Here is a 16,247-nt window from a genome sequence, read left to right on the forward strand (position 1 = left end):
CTGTACACTGCGGCCAGCGATATCCTGGCTGTGACTACACTGCGACCAGCGCTATCCTGCCTGTGACTGTACACTGCGGCCAGTGCTATCCTGGCTGTGACTGTACACTGCGGCCAGTGCTATCCTGCCTGTGACTGTACACTGCGGCCAGCGATATCCTGGCTGTGACTGTACACTGCGGCCAGTGCTATACTGGCTGTGACTGTACACTGCGACCAGTGCTATCCTGCCTGTGACTGTACACTGCGGCCAGCGATATCCTGGCTGTGACTGTACACTGCGGCCAGTGCTATCCTGCCTGTGACTGTACACTGCGGCCAGCGCTATCCTGCCTGTGACTGTACACTGCGGCCAGCGCTATCCTGCCTGTGACTGTACACTGCGGCCAGTGCTATCCTGCCTGTGACTGTACACTGCGGCCAGTGCTATCCTGCCTGTGACTACACTGCGGCCAGTGCTATCCTGGCTGTGACTGTACACTGCGGCCAGTGCTATCCTGCCTGTGACTGTACACTGCGGCCAGTGCTATCCTGCTTGTGACTGTACACTGCGGCCAGTGCTATCCTGCCTGTGACTGTACACTGCGGCCTGTGCTAACCTGGCTGTGACTGTACACTGCGGCCAGTGCTATCCTGGCTGTGACTGTACACTGCGACCAGCGCTATCCTGGCTGTGACTGTACACTGCGGCCAGCGTTATCCTGCCTGTGACTGTACACTGCGGCCAGTGCTATCCTGGCTGTGACTGTACACTGCGGCCAGCGTTATCCTGCCTGTGACTGTACACTGCGGCCAGTGCTATCCTGGCTGTGACTGTACACTGCGGCCAGCGTTATCCTGCCTGTGACTGTACACTGCGGCCAGTGCTATCCTGCCTGTGACTGTACACTGCGGCCAGTGCTATCCTGCCTGTGACTACACTGCGGCCAGCGCTATCCTGCCTGTGACTTTACACTGCGGCCAGCGCTATCCTGCCTGTGACTACACTGCAGCCAGTGCTATCCTGCCTGTGACTGTACACTGCGGCCAGCGCTATCCTGCCTGTGACTGTACACTGCGGCCAGTGCTATCCTGCCTGTGACTGTACACTGCGGCCAGTGCTATCCTGCCTGTGACTGTACACTGCGGCCAGCGCTATCCTGGCTGTGACTGTACACTGCGGCCAGCGCTATCCTGCCTGTGACTGTACACTGCGGCTAGCGTTATCCTGGCTGTGACTGTACACTGCGGCCAGCGCTATCCTGCCTGTGACTACACTGCGGCCAGTGCTATCCTGCCTGTGACTGTACACTGCGGCCAGCGCTATCCTGCCTGTGACTGTACACTGCGGCCAGCGCTATCCTGCCTGTGACTGTACACTGCGGCCAGCGCTATCCTGCCTGTGACTGTACACTGCGGCCAGTGCTATCCTGCCTGTGACTGTACACTGCGGCCAGTGCTATCCTGCCTGTGACTGTACACTGCGGCCAGTGCTATCCTGCCTGTGACTGTACACTGCGGCCAGCGCTATCCTGGCTGTGACTGTACACTGCGTCCAGCGCTATCCTGCCTGTGACTGTACACTGCGGCCAGTGCTATCCTGCCTGTGACTGTACACTGCGGCCAGTGCTATCCTGCCTGTGACTGTACACTGCGGCCAGCGATATCCTGGCTGTGACTACACTGCGACCAGCGCTATCCTGCCTGTGACTGTACACTGCGGCCAGTGCTATCCTGGCTGTGACTGTACACTGCTGCCAGTGCTATCCTGGCTGTGATTGTACACTGCGGCCAGTGCTATCCTGCCTGTGACTGTACACTGCGGCCAGCGCTATCCTGCCTGTGACTGTACACTGCGGCCAGCGCTATCCTGCCTGTGACTACACTGCGGCCAGTGCTATCCTGCCTGTGACTGTACACTGCGACCAGTGCTATCCTGCCTGTGACTGTACACTGCGGCCAGTGCTATCCTGCCTGTGACTGTACACTGCGACCAGTGCTATCCTGCCTGTGACTGTACACTGCGACCAGTGCTATCCTGCCTGTGACTGTACACTGCGGCCAGTGCTATCCTGCCTGTGACTGTACACTGCGACCAGTGCTATCCTGGCTGTGACTGTACACTGCGGCCAGCGTTATCCTGCCTGTGACTGTACACTGCGGCCAGTGCTATCCTGCCTGTGACTGTACACTGCGGCCAGTGCTATCCTGCCTGTGACTACACTGCGGCCAGCGCTATCCTGCCTGTGACTTTACACTGCGGCCAGCGCTATCCTGCCTGTGACTACACTGCTGCCAGTGCTATCCTGCCTGTGACTGTACACTGTGGCCAGCGCTATCCTGCCTGTGACTGTACACTGCGGCCAGCGCTATCCTGCCTGTTACTGTACACTGCGGCCAGTGCTATCCTGCCTGTGACTGTACACTGCGGCCAGTGCTATCCTGCCTGTGACTGTACACTGCGGCCAGCGCTATCCTGGCTGTGACTGTACACTGCGGCCAGCGCTATCCTGCCTGTGACTGTACACTGCGGCTAGTGTTATCCTGGCTGTGACTGTACACTGCGGCCAGCGCTATCCTGCCTGTGACTACACTGCGGCCAGTGATATCCTGCCTGTGACTGTACACTGCGGCCAGTGCTATCCTGCCTGTGACTGTACACTGCGGCCAGCGCTATCCTGCCTGTGACTGTGCACTGCGGCCAGCGCTATCCTGCCTGTGACTGTGCACTGCGGCCAGCGCTATCCTGCCTGTGACTGTACACTGCGGCCAGTGCTATCCTGGCTGTGACTGTACACTGCGGCCAGCGCTATCCTGGCTGTGACTGTACACTGCGGCCAGCGCTATCCTGGCTGTGACTACACTGCGACCAGCGCTATCCTGCCTGTGACTGTACACTGCGGCCAGTGCTATCCTGGCTGTGACTGTACACTGCTGCCAGTGCTATCCTGGCTGTGACTGTACACTGCGGCCAGTGCTATCCTGCCTGTGACTGTACACTGCGGCCAGTGCTATCCTGCCTGTGACTGTACACTGCGGCCAGTGCTATCCTGCCTGTGACTGTACACTGCGGCCAGTGCTATCCTGGCTGTGACTGTACACTGCGGCCAGCGATATCCTGGCTGTGACTACACTGCGACCAGCGCTATCCTGCCTGTGACTGTACACTGCGGCCAGTGCTATCCTGGCTGTGACTGTACACTGCGGCCAGTGCTGTCCTGCCTGTGACTGTACACTGCGGCCAGCGATATCCTGGCTGTGACTGTACACTGCGGCCAGTGCTATCCTGGCTGTGACTGTACACTGCGACCAGTGCTATCCTGCCTGTGACTGTACACTGCGGCCAGCGATATCCTGGCTGTGACTGTACACTGCGGCCAGTGCTATCCTGCCTGTGACTGTACACTGCGGCCAGCGCTATCCTGCCTGTGACTGTACACTGCGGCCAGCGCTATCCTGCCTGTGACTGTACACTGCGGCCAGTGCTATCCTGCCTGTGACTGTACACTGCGGCCAGTGCTATCCTGCCTGTGACTACACTGCGGCCAGTGCTATCCTGGCTGTGACTGTACACTGCGGCCAGTGCTATCCTGCCTGTGACTGTACACTGCGGCCAGTGCTATCCTGCTTGTGACTGTACACTGCGGCCAGTGCTATCCTGCCTGTGACTGTACACTGCGGCCTGTGCTAACCTGGCTGTGACTGTACACTGCGGCCAGTGCTATCCTGGCTGTGACTGTACACTGCGACCAGTGCTATCCTGGCTGTGACTGTACACTGCGGCCAGCGTTATCCTGCCTGTGACTGTACACTGCGGCCAGTGCTATCCTGGCTGTGACTGTACACTGCGGCCAGCGTTATCCTGCCTGTGACTGTACACTGCGGCCAGTGCTATCCTGGCTGTGACTGTACACTGCGGCCAGCGTTATCCTGCCTGTGACTGTACACTGCGGCCAGTGCTATCCTGCCTGTGACTGTACACTGCGGCCAGTGCTATCCTGCCTGTGACTACACTGCGGCCAGCGCTATCCTGCCTGTGACTTTACACTGCGGCCAGCGCTATCCTGCCTGTGACTACACTGCAGCCAGTGCTATCCTGCCTGTGACTGTACACTGCGGCCAGCGCTATCCTGCCTGTGACTGTACACTGCGGCCAGTGCTATCCTGCCTGTGACTGTACACTGCGGCCAGTGCTATCCTGCCTGTGACTGTACACTGCGGCCAGCGCTATCCTGGCTGTGACTGTACACTGCGGCCAGCGCTATCCTGCCTGTGACTGTACACTGCGGCTAGCGTTATCCTGGCTGTGACTGTACACTGCGGCCAGCGCTATCCTGCCTGTGACTACACTGCGGCCAGTGCTATCCTGCCTGTGACTGTACACTGCGGCCAGTGCTATCCTGCCTGTGACTGTACACTGCGGCCAGCGCTATCCTGCCTGTGACTGTACACTGCGGCCAGCGCTATCCTGCCTGTGACTGTACACTGCGGCCAGTGCTATCCTGCCTGTGACTGTACACTGCGGCCAGTGCTATCCTGCCTGTGACTGTACACTGCGGCCAGTGCTATCCTGCCTGTGACTGTACACTGCGGCCAGCGCTATCCTGGCTGTGACTGTACACTGCGTCCAGCGCTATCCTGCCTGTGACTGTACACTGCGGCCAGTGCTATCCTGCCTGTGACTGTACACTGCGGCCAGTGCTATCCTGCCTGTGACTGTACACTGCGGCCAGCGATATCCTGGCTGTGACTACACTGCGACCAGCGCTATCCTGCCTGTGACTGTACACTGCGGCCAGTGCTATCCTGGCTGTGACTGTACACTGCTGCCAGTGCTATCCTGGCTGTGACTGTACACTGCGGCCAGTGCTATCCTGCCTGTGACTGTACACTGCGGCCAGCGCTATCCTGCCTGTGACTGTACACTGCGGCCAGCGCTATCCTGCCTGTGACTACACTGCGGCCAGTGCTATCCTGCCTGTGACTGTACACTGCGACCAGTGCTATCCTGCCTGTGACTGTACACTGCGGCCAGTGCTATCCTGCCTGTGACTGTACACTGCGACCAGTGCTATCCTGCCTGTGACTGTACACTGCGGCCAGCGCTATCCTGCCTGTGACTACACTGCGCCCAGTGCTATCCTGCCTGTGACTGTACACTGCGACCAGTGCTATCCTGCCTGTGACTGTACACTGCGGCCAGTGCTATCCTGCCTGTGACTGTACACTGCGACCAGTGCTATCCTGGCTGTGACTGTACACTGCGGCCAGCGTTATCCTGCCTGTGACTGTACACTGCGGCCAGTGCTATCCTGCCTGTGACTGTACACTGCGGCCAGTGCTATCCTGCCTGTGACTACACTGCGGCCAGCGCTATCCTGCCTGTGACTTTACACTGCGGCCAGCGCTATCCTGCCTGTGACTACACTGCTGCCAGTGCTATCCTGCCTGTGACTACACACTGTGGCCAGCGCTATCCTGCCTGTGACTGTACACTGTGGCCAGCGCTATCCTGCCTGTTACTGTACACTGCGGCCAGTGCTATCCTGCCTGTGACTGTACACTGCGGCCAGTGCTATCCTGCCTGTGACTGTACACTGCGGCCAGCGCTATCCTGGCTGTGACTGTACACTGCGGCCAGCGCTATCCTGCCTGTGACTGTACACTGCGGCTAGTGTTATCCTGGCTGTGACTGTACACTGCGGCCAGCGCTATCCTGCCTGTGACTGTACACTGCGGCTAGTGTTATCCTGGCTGTGACTGTACACTGCGGCCAGCGCTATCCTGCCTGTGACTACACTGCGGCCAGTGCTATCCTGCCTGTGACTGTACACTGCGGCCAGTGCTATCCTGCCTGTGACTGTACACTGCGGCCAGCGCTATCCTGCCTGTGACTGTGCACTGCGGCCAGCGCTATCCTGCCTGTGACTGTACACTGCGGCCAGTGCTATCCTGCCTGTGACTGTACACTGCGGCCAGTGCTATCCTGGCTGTGACTGTACACTGCGGCCAGCGCTATCCTGGCTGTGACTGTACACTGCGGCCAGCGCTATCCTGGCTGTGACTACACTGCGACCAGCGCTATCCTGCCTGTGACTGTACACTGCGGCCAGTGCTATCCTGGCTGTGACTGTACACTGCTGCCAGTGCTATCCTGGCTGTGACTGTACACTGCGGCCAGTGCTATCCTGCCTGTGACTGTACACTGCGGCCAGTGCTATCCTGCCTGTGACTGTACACTGCGGCCAGTGCTATCCTGCCTGTGACTGTACACTGCGGCCAGTGCTATCCTGGCTGTGACTGTACACTGCGGCCAGCGATATCCTGGCTGTGACTACACTGCGACCAGCGCTATCCTGCCTGTGACTGTACACTGCGGCCAGTGCTATCCTGGCTGTGACTGTACACTGCGGCCAGTGCTATCCTGCCTGTGACTGTACACTGCGGCCAGCGATATCCTGGCTGTGACTGTACACTGCGGCCAGTGCTATCCTGGCTGTGACTGTACACTGCGACCAGTGCTATCCTGCCTGTGACTGTACACTGCGGCCAGCGATATCCTGGCTGTGACTGTACACTGCGGCCAGTGCTATCCTGCCTGTGACTGTACACTGCGGCCAGCGCTATCCTGCCTGTGACTGTACACTGCGGCCAGCGCTATCCTGCCTGTGACTGTACACTGCGGCCAGTGCTATCCTGCCTGTGACTGTACACTGCGGCCAGTGCTATCCTGCCTGTGACTACACTGCGGCCAGTGCTATCCTGGCTGTGACTGTACACTGCGGCCAGCGCTATCCTGCCTGTGACTGTACACTGCGGCCAGCGCTATCCTGCCTGTGACTGTACACTGCGACCAGTGCTATTCTGCCTGTGACTGTACACTGCGACCAGTGCTATTCTGCCTGTGACTACACTGCGGCCAGTGCTATCCTGCCTGTGACTACACTGCGGCCAGTGCTATCCTGGCTGTGACTGTACACTGCGGCCAGCGATATCCTGGCTGTGACTGTACACTGCGGCCAGTGCTATCCTGCCTGTGACTGTACACTGCGGCCAGTGCTATCCTGGCTGTGACTGTACACTGCGGCCAGTGCTATCCTGCCTGTGACTACACTGCGGCCAGTGCTATCCTGGCTGTGACTGTACACTGCGGCCAGTGCTATCCTGCTTGTGACTGTACACTGCGGCCAGTGCTATCCTGCCTGTGACTGTACACTGCGGCCAGTGCTATCCTGCCTGTGACTGTACACTGCGGCCAGCGCTATCCTACCTGTGACTGTACACTGCGGCCAGCGCTATCCTGCCTGTGACTGTACACTGCGGCCAGCGCTATCCTGCCTGTGACTGTACACTGCGGCCAGTGCTATCCTGGCTGTGACTGTACACTGCGGCCAGCGCTATCCTGGCTGTGACTGTACACTGCGGCCAGTGCTATCCTGGCTGTGACTGTACACTGCGGCCAGTGCTATCCTGCCTGTGACTGTACACTGCGGCCAGTGCTATCCTGCTTGTGACTGTACACTGCGGCCAGTGCTATCCTGGCTGTGACTGTACACTGCGGCCAGTGCTATCCTGCCTGTGACTGTACACTGCGGCCTCTGCTAACCTGGCTGTGACTGTACACTGCGGCCAGTGCTATCCTGGCTGTGACTGTACACTGCGACCAGTGCTATCCTGGCTGTGACTGTACACTGCGGCCAGCGTTATCCTGCCTGTGACTGTACACTGCGGCCAGTGCTATCCTGGCTGTGACTGTACACTGCGGCCAGTGCTATCCTGGCTGTGACTGTACACTGCGGCCAGTGCTATCCTGCCTGTGACTGTACACTGCGGCCAGTGCTATCCTGCCTGTGACTACACTGCGGCCAGCGCTATCCTGCCTGTGACTTTACACTGCGGCCAGCGCTATCCTGCCTGTGACTACACTGCTGCCAGTGCTATCCTGCCTGTGACTGTACACTGTGGCCAGCGCTATCCTGCCTGTGACTGTACACTGCGGCCAGCGCTATCCTGCCTGTTACTGTACACTGCGGCCAGTGCTATCCTGCCTGTGACTGTACACTGCGGCCAGCGCTATCCTGCCTGTTACTGTACACTGCGGCCAGTGCTATCCTGCCTGTGACTGTACACTGCGGCCAGTGCTATCCTGCCTGTGACTGTACACTGCGGCCAGCGCTATCCTGGCTGTGACTGTACACTGCGGCCAGCGCTATCCTGCCTGTGACTGTACACTGCGGCTAGTGTTATCCTGGCTGTGACTGTACACTGCGGCCAGCGCTATCCTGCCTGTGACTACACTGCGGCCAGTGATATCCTGCCTGTGACTGTACACTGCGGCCAGTGCTATCCTGCCTGTGACTGTACACTGCGGCCAGCGCTATCCTGCCTGTGACTGTGCACTGCGGCCAGCGCTATCCTGCCTGTGACTGTACACTGCGGCCAGTGCTATCCTGCCTGTGACTGTACACTGCGGCCAGTGCTATCCTGGCTGTGACTGTACACTGCGGCCAGCGCTATCCTGGCTGTGACTGTACACTGCGGCCAGCGCTATCCTGGCTGTGACTACACTGCGACCAGCGCTATCCTGCCTGTGACTGTACACTGCGGCCAGTGCTATCCTGGCTGTGACTGTACACTGCTGCCAGTGCTATCCTGGCTGTGACTGTACACTGCGGCCAGTGCTATCCTGCCTGTGACTGTACACTGCGGCCAGTGCTATCCTGCCTGTGACTGTACACTGCGGCCAGTGCTATCCTGCCTGTGACTGTACACTGCGGCCAGTGCTATCCTGGCTGTGACTGTACACTGCGGCCAGCGATATCCTGGCTGTGACTACACTGCGACCAGCGCTATCCTGCCTGTGACTGTACACTGCGGCCAGTGCTATCCTGGCTGTGACTGTACACTGCGGCCAGTGCTATCCTGCCTGTGACTGTACACTGCGGCCAGCGATATCCTGGCTGTGACTGTACACTGCGGCCAGTGCTATACTGGCTGTGACTGTACACTGCGACCAGTGCTATCCTGCCTGTGACTGTACACTGCGGCCAGCGATATCCTGGCTGTGACTGTACACTGCGGCCAGTGCTATCCTGCCTGTGACTGTACACTGCGGCCAGCGCTATCCTGCCTGTGACTGTACACTGCGGCCAGCGCTATCCTGCCTGTGACTGTACACTGCGGCCAGTGCTATCCTGCCTGTGACTGTACACTGCGGCCAGTGCTATCCTGCCTGTGACTACACTGCGGCCAGTGCTATCCTGGCTGTGACTGTACACTGCGGCCAGTGCTATCCTGCCTGTGACTGTACACTGCGGCCAGTGCTATCCTGCTTGTGACTGTACACTGCGGCCAGTGCTATCCTGCCTGTGACTGTACACTGCGGCCTGTGCTAACCTGGCTGTGACTGTACACTGCGGCCAGTGCTATCCTGGCTGTGACTGTACACTGCGACCAGTGCTATCCTGGCTGTGACTGTACACTGCGGCCAGCGTTATCCTGCCTGTGACTGTACACTGCGGCCAGTGCTATCCTGGCTGTGACTGTACACTGCGGCCAGCGTTATCCTGCCTGTGACTGTACACTGCGGCCAGTGCTATCCTGGCTGTGACTGTACACTGCGGCCAGCGTTATCCTGCCTGTGACTGTACACTGCGGCCAGTGCTATCCTGCCTGTGACTGTACACTGCGGCCAGTGCTATCCTGCCTGTGACTACACTGCGGCCAGCGCTATCCTGCCTGTGACTTTACACTGCGGCCAGCGCTATCCTGCCTGTGACTACACTGCAGCCAGTGCTATCCTGCCTGTGACTGTACACTGCGGCCAGCGCTATCCTGCCTGTGACTGTACACTGCGGCCAGTGCTATCCTGCCTGTGACTGTACACTGCGGCCAGTGCTATCCTGCCTGTGACTGTACACTGCGGCCAGCGCTATCCTGGCTGTGACTGTACACTGCGGCCAGCGCTATCCTGCCTGTGACTGTACACTGCGGCTAGCGTTATCCTGGCTGTGACTGTACACTGCGGCCAGCGCTATCCTGCCTGTGACTACACTGCGGCCAGTGCTATCCTGCCTGTGACTGTACACTGCGGCCAGCGCTATCCTGCCTGTGACTGTACACTGCGGCCAGCGCTATCCTGCCTGTGACTGTACACTGCGGCCAGCGCTATCCTGCCTGTGACTGTACACTGCGGCCAGTGCTATCCTGCCTGTGACTGTACACTGCGGCCAGTGCTATCCTGCCTGTGACTGTACACTGCGGCCAGTGCTATCCTGCCTGTGACTGTACACTGCGGCCAGCGCTATCCTGGCTGTGACTGTACACTGCGTCCAGCGCTATCCTGCCTGTGACTGTACACTGCGGCCAGTGCTATCCTGCCTGTGACTGTACACTGCGGCCAGTGCTATCCTGCCTGTGACTGTACACTGCGGCCAGCGATATCCTGGCTGTGACTACACTGCGACCAGCGCTATCCTGCCTGTGACTGTACACTGCGGCCAGTGCTATCCTGGCTGTGACTGTACACTGCTGCCAGTGCTATCCTGGCTGTGATTGTACACTGCGGCCAGTGCTATCCTGCCTGTGACTGTACACTGCGGCCAGCGCTATCCTGCCTGTGACTGTACACTGCGGCCAGCGCTATCCTGCCTGTGACTACACTGCGGCCAGTGCTATCCTGCCTGTGACTGTACACTGCGACCAGTGCTATCCTGCCTGTGACTGTACACTGCGGCCAGTGCTATCCTGCCTGTGACTGTACACTGCGACCAGTGCTATCCTGCCTGTGACTGTACACTGCGGCCAGCGCTATCCTGCCTGTGACTACACTGCGGCCAGTGCTATCCTGCCTGTGACTGTACACTGCGGCCAGCGCTATCCTGGCTGTGACTGTACACTGCGCCCAGTGCTATCCTGCCTGTGACTGTACACTGCGACCAGTGCTATCCTGCCTGTGACTGTACACTGCGGCCAGTGCTATCCTGCCTGTGACTGTACACTGCGACCAGTGCTATCCTGGCTGTGACTGTACACTGCGGCCAGCGTTATCCTGCCTGTGACTGTACACTGCGGCCAGTGCTATCCTGCCTGTGACTGTACACTGCGGCCAGCGCTATCCTGCCTGTGACTACACTGCGGCCAGCGCTATCCTGCCTGTGACTTTACACTGCGGCCAGCGCTATCCTGCCTGTGACTACACTGCTGCCAGTGCTATCCTGCCTGTGACTACACACTGTGGCCAGCGCTATCCTGCCTGTGACTGTACACTGTGGCCAGCGCTATCCTGCCTGTTACTGTACACTGCGGCCAGTGCTATCCTGCCTGTGACTGTACACTGCGGCCAGTGCTATCCTGCCTGTGACTGTACACTGCGGCCAGCGCTATCCTGGCTGTGACTGTACACTGCGGCCAGCGCTATCCTGCCTGTGACTGTACACTGCGGCTAGTGTTATCCTGGCTGTGACTGTACACTGCGGCCAGCGCTATCCTGCCTGTGACTACACTGCGGCCAGTGCTATCCTGCCTGTGACTGTACACTGCGGCCAGTGCTATCCTGCCTGTGACTGTACACTGCGGCCAGCGCTATCCTGCCTGTGACTGTGCACTGCGGCCAGCGCTATCCTGCCTGTGACTGTACACTGCGGCCAGTGCTATCCTGCCTGTGACTGTACACTGCGGCCAGTGCTATCCTGGCTGTGACTGTACACTGCGGCCAGCGCTATCCTGGCTGTGACTGTACACTGCGGCCAGCGCTATCCTGGCTGTGACTACACTGCGACCAGCGCTATCCTGCCTGTGACTGTACACTGCGGCCAGTGCTATCCTGGCTGTGACTGTACACTGCGGCCAGTGCTATCCTGCCTGTGACTACACTGCGGCCAGTGCTATCCTGGCTGTGACTGTACACTGCGGCCAGTGCTATCCTGCTTGTGACTGTACACTGCGGCCAGTGCTATCCTGGCTGTGACTGTACACTGCGGCCAGTGCTATCCTGCCTGTGACTGTACACTGCAGCCAGCGCTATCCTACCTGTGACTGTACACTGCGGCCAGCGCTATCCTACCTGTGACTGTACACTGCGGCCAGCGCTATCCTGCCTGTGACTGTACACTGCGGCCAGCGCTATCCTGGCTGTGACTGTATACTGCGGCCAGTGCTATCCTGCCTGTGACTACACTGCGGCCAGCGCTATCCTGGCTGTGACTGTACACTGCGGCCAGCGCTATCCTGCCTGTGACTGTACACTGCGGCCAGCGCTATCCTGCCTGTGACTGTACACTGCGGCCAGCGCTATCCTGGCTGTGACTGTATACTGCGGCCAGTGCTATCCTGCCTGTGACTACACTGCGGCCAGCGCTATCCTGGCTGTGACTGTATACTGCGGCCAGTGCTATCCTGCCTGTGACTACACTGCGGCCAGTGCTATCCTGGCTGTGACTACACTGCGTGCGGCCAGTGCTATCCTGGCTGTGACTACACTGCGGCCAGTGCTATCCTCACTCCATACAGATTTAGCCCTGATAGGAATCGAACCCATGACACCAGCAGTGTGAGTCGGCAATGCTGACCACTGTGCATCGCATGACATGAGGTGTTCTCTCTAGTTCTGCATTGTTCCTGTGTGCTCACTATAGGTGCTGAGAGTGGTGTGTATTGTGGGGGAAGGGGGGGGAGTTTCGCTGTTCACTTTTGGAGGTATTGGTATACCAACTCCAATGTGCGACTCAGACCCATCCACGCAGAGCACATGATGAGAAGATCTGTAGTGCCGACAGTCACGCGGCAGTTCACACGCGGACGTGCACTGACGACGCACGCTGCCAATTTAGGCCTAGCTTTGTAAATTTCATTCAGGAATCTTCTCTGCAAAAAGGTGACTTCTCTTATCTTGTTCTTTTTCTGCAGAATATTACTGTAGACGTCGCTCAGATGTCCGCATACAAAATCCCCTTTCAATTTTATTCTGACGTTTGCTCACAAACTTGCCCGCCGGGTATTGCAGTTAGTCAGTTATATATATATATATATATATATATATATATATATATATATGTGTGTGTATATAGAGGATTGTGCAGCTTGTCTAGTAATCTCATACTCACTTCTGTTATGTCTCCATCTATTCTTTTAGGCAAAGGAATGGTCTCCCTAAATGGACACTGTGGGCCGGTGCAGTTCCTCAACGTTGCCTGTAGTACAATGGCTCCAGAAGCTCTTAGGACAGACCAGGGGTCATCGGAAGACGTTCGGGAAAGTGAGGGTGCGGCGGCAGCAAAGGAGACTCCAAACAGCCAATCCCATGAGCCCTCTTCTGAGAACCTCCCACCGTCGCGGCTGAAAGGGATTCTCCTCCAGTACCGGCTGCGCGGAACATCTCACCTCCCCGGCAACCACCTCTCCGCCAAAGAGGGTTCCAGAGCGGACACTGGTAGTCTGGAGACCACCGAGGAGGATGGTTCTATATATGAGATGACCGATGACCCAGACGTGTGGTTTAGGAGCAGACCTTGTGCAAGAGACTCTCACCATAAAGAGATCACCTCAGTGGTTATAATATCAGGAGGACCTGGCTATCGGAACTTTAACCCTTCCACCAGCAGTGTCCAGGCCGGAGGCGACACGGACAGCACTTTGCTGATTTGGCAGCTGCCGCTCATCCTATAGCTTTTGGTGATCTATTTCAGTCGGTGGTGACAACAGGAATGAATCTTTCCTATGCTGTTACATTGTGTTATTAGGTTCTCGGGAATGTTTACGGCCATCTCCAACTGTCCTGTGCCTCCTCGTGGAACGAGACGATAACCTCAGGTGAAGGCTGAGCTTTAACCAGGCTTTGTCCTTCTGGAATCAGTAGTTCTCTAGATAGGATAGGGAGCAGACAATGCCTTTATCAGGTCACATATTTGGTTGGTCGTATAATCAGTGGGTCCCTTTGTGTCCTGTATCTGTCACACTTGTGTCCTGTAGGGGTTTGTGGACAAGTTTCCTCACCCTGAGAGAGAGATATTTGTGCCCTTAGTAGATTCCTGTTTCCTCCTCCTTGTAGAACAACTTTCATGATGGGTGCAGGAGTTCTCTGGTTGGTAAATTGGCAACACCAAGACATAATATTTTTTTGGACCAGGCATTGTGCTGATGGGAAGGAAAATGTAAATGTTGTATAATATGAGACCAGTCATTATGTCAGGACATTTTGTGAGGGAAAGAGGGGGGGACCCAAGGTCTAGACGGAGATGTGTAGCATACCACTGTGTAGGTCCAGCCACTGTGCCATTATGACGACCGTAAATAGTGTATGACGCCAGTAGGTTCAACGTATGTTGGCCAGATGTTGTGATAATTGGGGCAGGGTGTATTCAGAGGGCCATATATAGTGCATTATAGGACAAAAGAGAGTGTTCTCCTAAAGGTACTGGTTGTAGTACTCTGCAGATCCTTTCCCAGTGGTCCGGTACGCTCACTAGCAGAGTACACTGGTAAAGCCTATTGTGTAATCATGCAGTTACCTCATTAATAGAACTACGGTCTTGTCCTAATAAGTTCGGATTCACCATTGGCTCATATATAGACACAAGAGCGACACCTTTTACTCACACTGAAAATAAAACCACCTCCCTCCGGTCACGACCACATTGCCATTTGCAACACAGCCACTTTGGGCCACGCATTTCGCCCCACCACAGTAATTCATCTAAATCTGAGAGACCCCTCTTCTCGTTGCACTACGATTTGATTGCTATCAGGTCGGGAGTTCCGGTTTGCAGTCATATACTTTCCTGTGTATAGTGTAGTATTCTATTATAGCAAATTATTCCGATCCTGTGTTTACCGTATTACCAAAATTGCTGGATTATCTTCCAATGGGCCAATGGCAGCGTTCTAACCACATAACTCTGCTGCCAGCCTGTCCATATTGGATATGAGGAAGGTGCTGTCCCCAGGATACCCCTCCACACGCCCAAAATACTCAGCCAAAATCAAGCACCATCGGACGTGCTGCTAAATATAGTTGTATGGTGACTGTTATCAGCCTGTGAAATGCGTCGTCTGACCACACTATCAGGCACCAGTGACACAGGAATAGGTCTTGTACAGTTTGGCACCATGTAAGTGTCCAGTCAGTGGGTTCATAGCACCTGTGGCCAGCGCAAGTGCCTTATTATCTATGACAGAGGTGGCAGCGTAATGAGCGTGTTAATACAGTATGTTCTCCGTAGGGTGTGCACCTATGTAATGGGAACATAAAGCATGTGCGTTTACACTTCCAGGTTTCCCTCTTCTGCAAGAGAGAGTAGCGACACCCCAGGCTTCTCTACTGAGCAATATATTTGGCGCAGGATGACGGACGCGGCACAGGGCCCGTGGCGATGGGTGGAGCTGGTTCAGGGAATATAGCAGTGGCATCGCCAGGCTGTCAGCAGGGAAAGGGTTAGCTGTGTGATGAGGGCACAACGTGGCACAGCGGGTGGGCTCGGGGAAGACAGAGAGAGACGTAATTAGCAGATGTGCTTCTACATAGCAGCTGTTCCCAATTATGTACATATGTGCGTGTAAATATATAGATTTCTATGTGTATAATGGTGTATATATATCTCAAGTGCATGAATAAATTATACCGCTCCGTTTCATAGATGGGAAACACATTTGGGGCGTCTTGGATTTTTCGTAATACACGTTTTGTGTTTTCTGGAACCAGCCAATCAGGACTCGGGTGCAGTTAGCGCACACACACACTTCACATCTGTGTGACAACACAATGATAGCAGCCACACAGGGGGGAGCACACCAGGCAGACCGCCAACCCGGTGTACCCCGCCTTACGGGACATGTCAACTGCAGCCGGGAGCTCAGGTACGTGTCACACGCTCTAATACACAGCGCCCGGCACCTCCGCAGTATCAGCGGCTATCTATCTATATATATCTATATATATATATATATACACACTGCTCAGGAAAATAAAGGGAACACTAAAATAACACATCCTAGATCTGAATGAATGAAATATTCTTATTAAATACTTTGTTCTTTACATAGTTGAATGTGCTGACAACAAAATCACACAAAAATTATCAATGGAAATCAAATTTATTAACCCATGGAGGTCTGGATTTGAAGTCACCCTCAAAATTAAAGTGGAAAAACACACTACAGGCTGATCCAACTTTGATGTAATGTCCTTAAAACAAGTCAAAATGAGGCTCAGTAGTGTGTGTGGCCTCCACGTGCCTGTATGACCTCCCTACAACGCCTGGGCATGCTCCTGAT

General features: G+C 56.2%; 1 protein-coding gene across 7 annotated transcripts in view; it reads left to right on the forward strand.

Moving 5' to 3' along the window:
* ARHGEF10L (Rho guanine nucleotide exchange factor 10 like) overlaps positions 1-15,622 on the forward strand; it is a 252,227-nt gene extending 236,605 nt beyond the window's left edge. For all 7 annotated transcript variants that reach the window (XM_063942112.1, XM_063942111.1, XM_063942110.1 and 4 more), the window contains one exon: positions 13,111-15,622. In XM_063942112.1, the coding sequence (XP_063798182.1) occupies positions 13,111-13,643 (533 nt within the window). In that variant the 3' untranslated portion in view covers positions 13,644-15,622. The remainder of the gene's footprint in view (positions 1-13,110) is intronic.
* Positions 15,623-16,247: the final 625 nt, after the last annotated feature.

This window comes from Pseudophryne corroboree, chromosome 10, assembly GCF_028390025.1.
Source record: "Pseudophryne corroboree isolate aPseCor3 chromosome 10, aPseCor3.hap2, whole genome shotgun sequence".
Classification (NCBI taxonomy): domain Eukaryota; kingdom Metazoa; phylum Chordata; class Amphibia; order Anura; family Myobatrachidae; genus Pseudophryne; species Pseudophryne corroboree.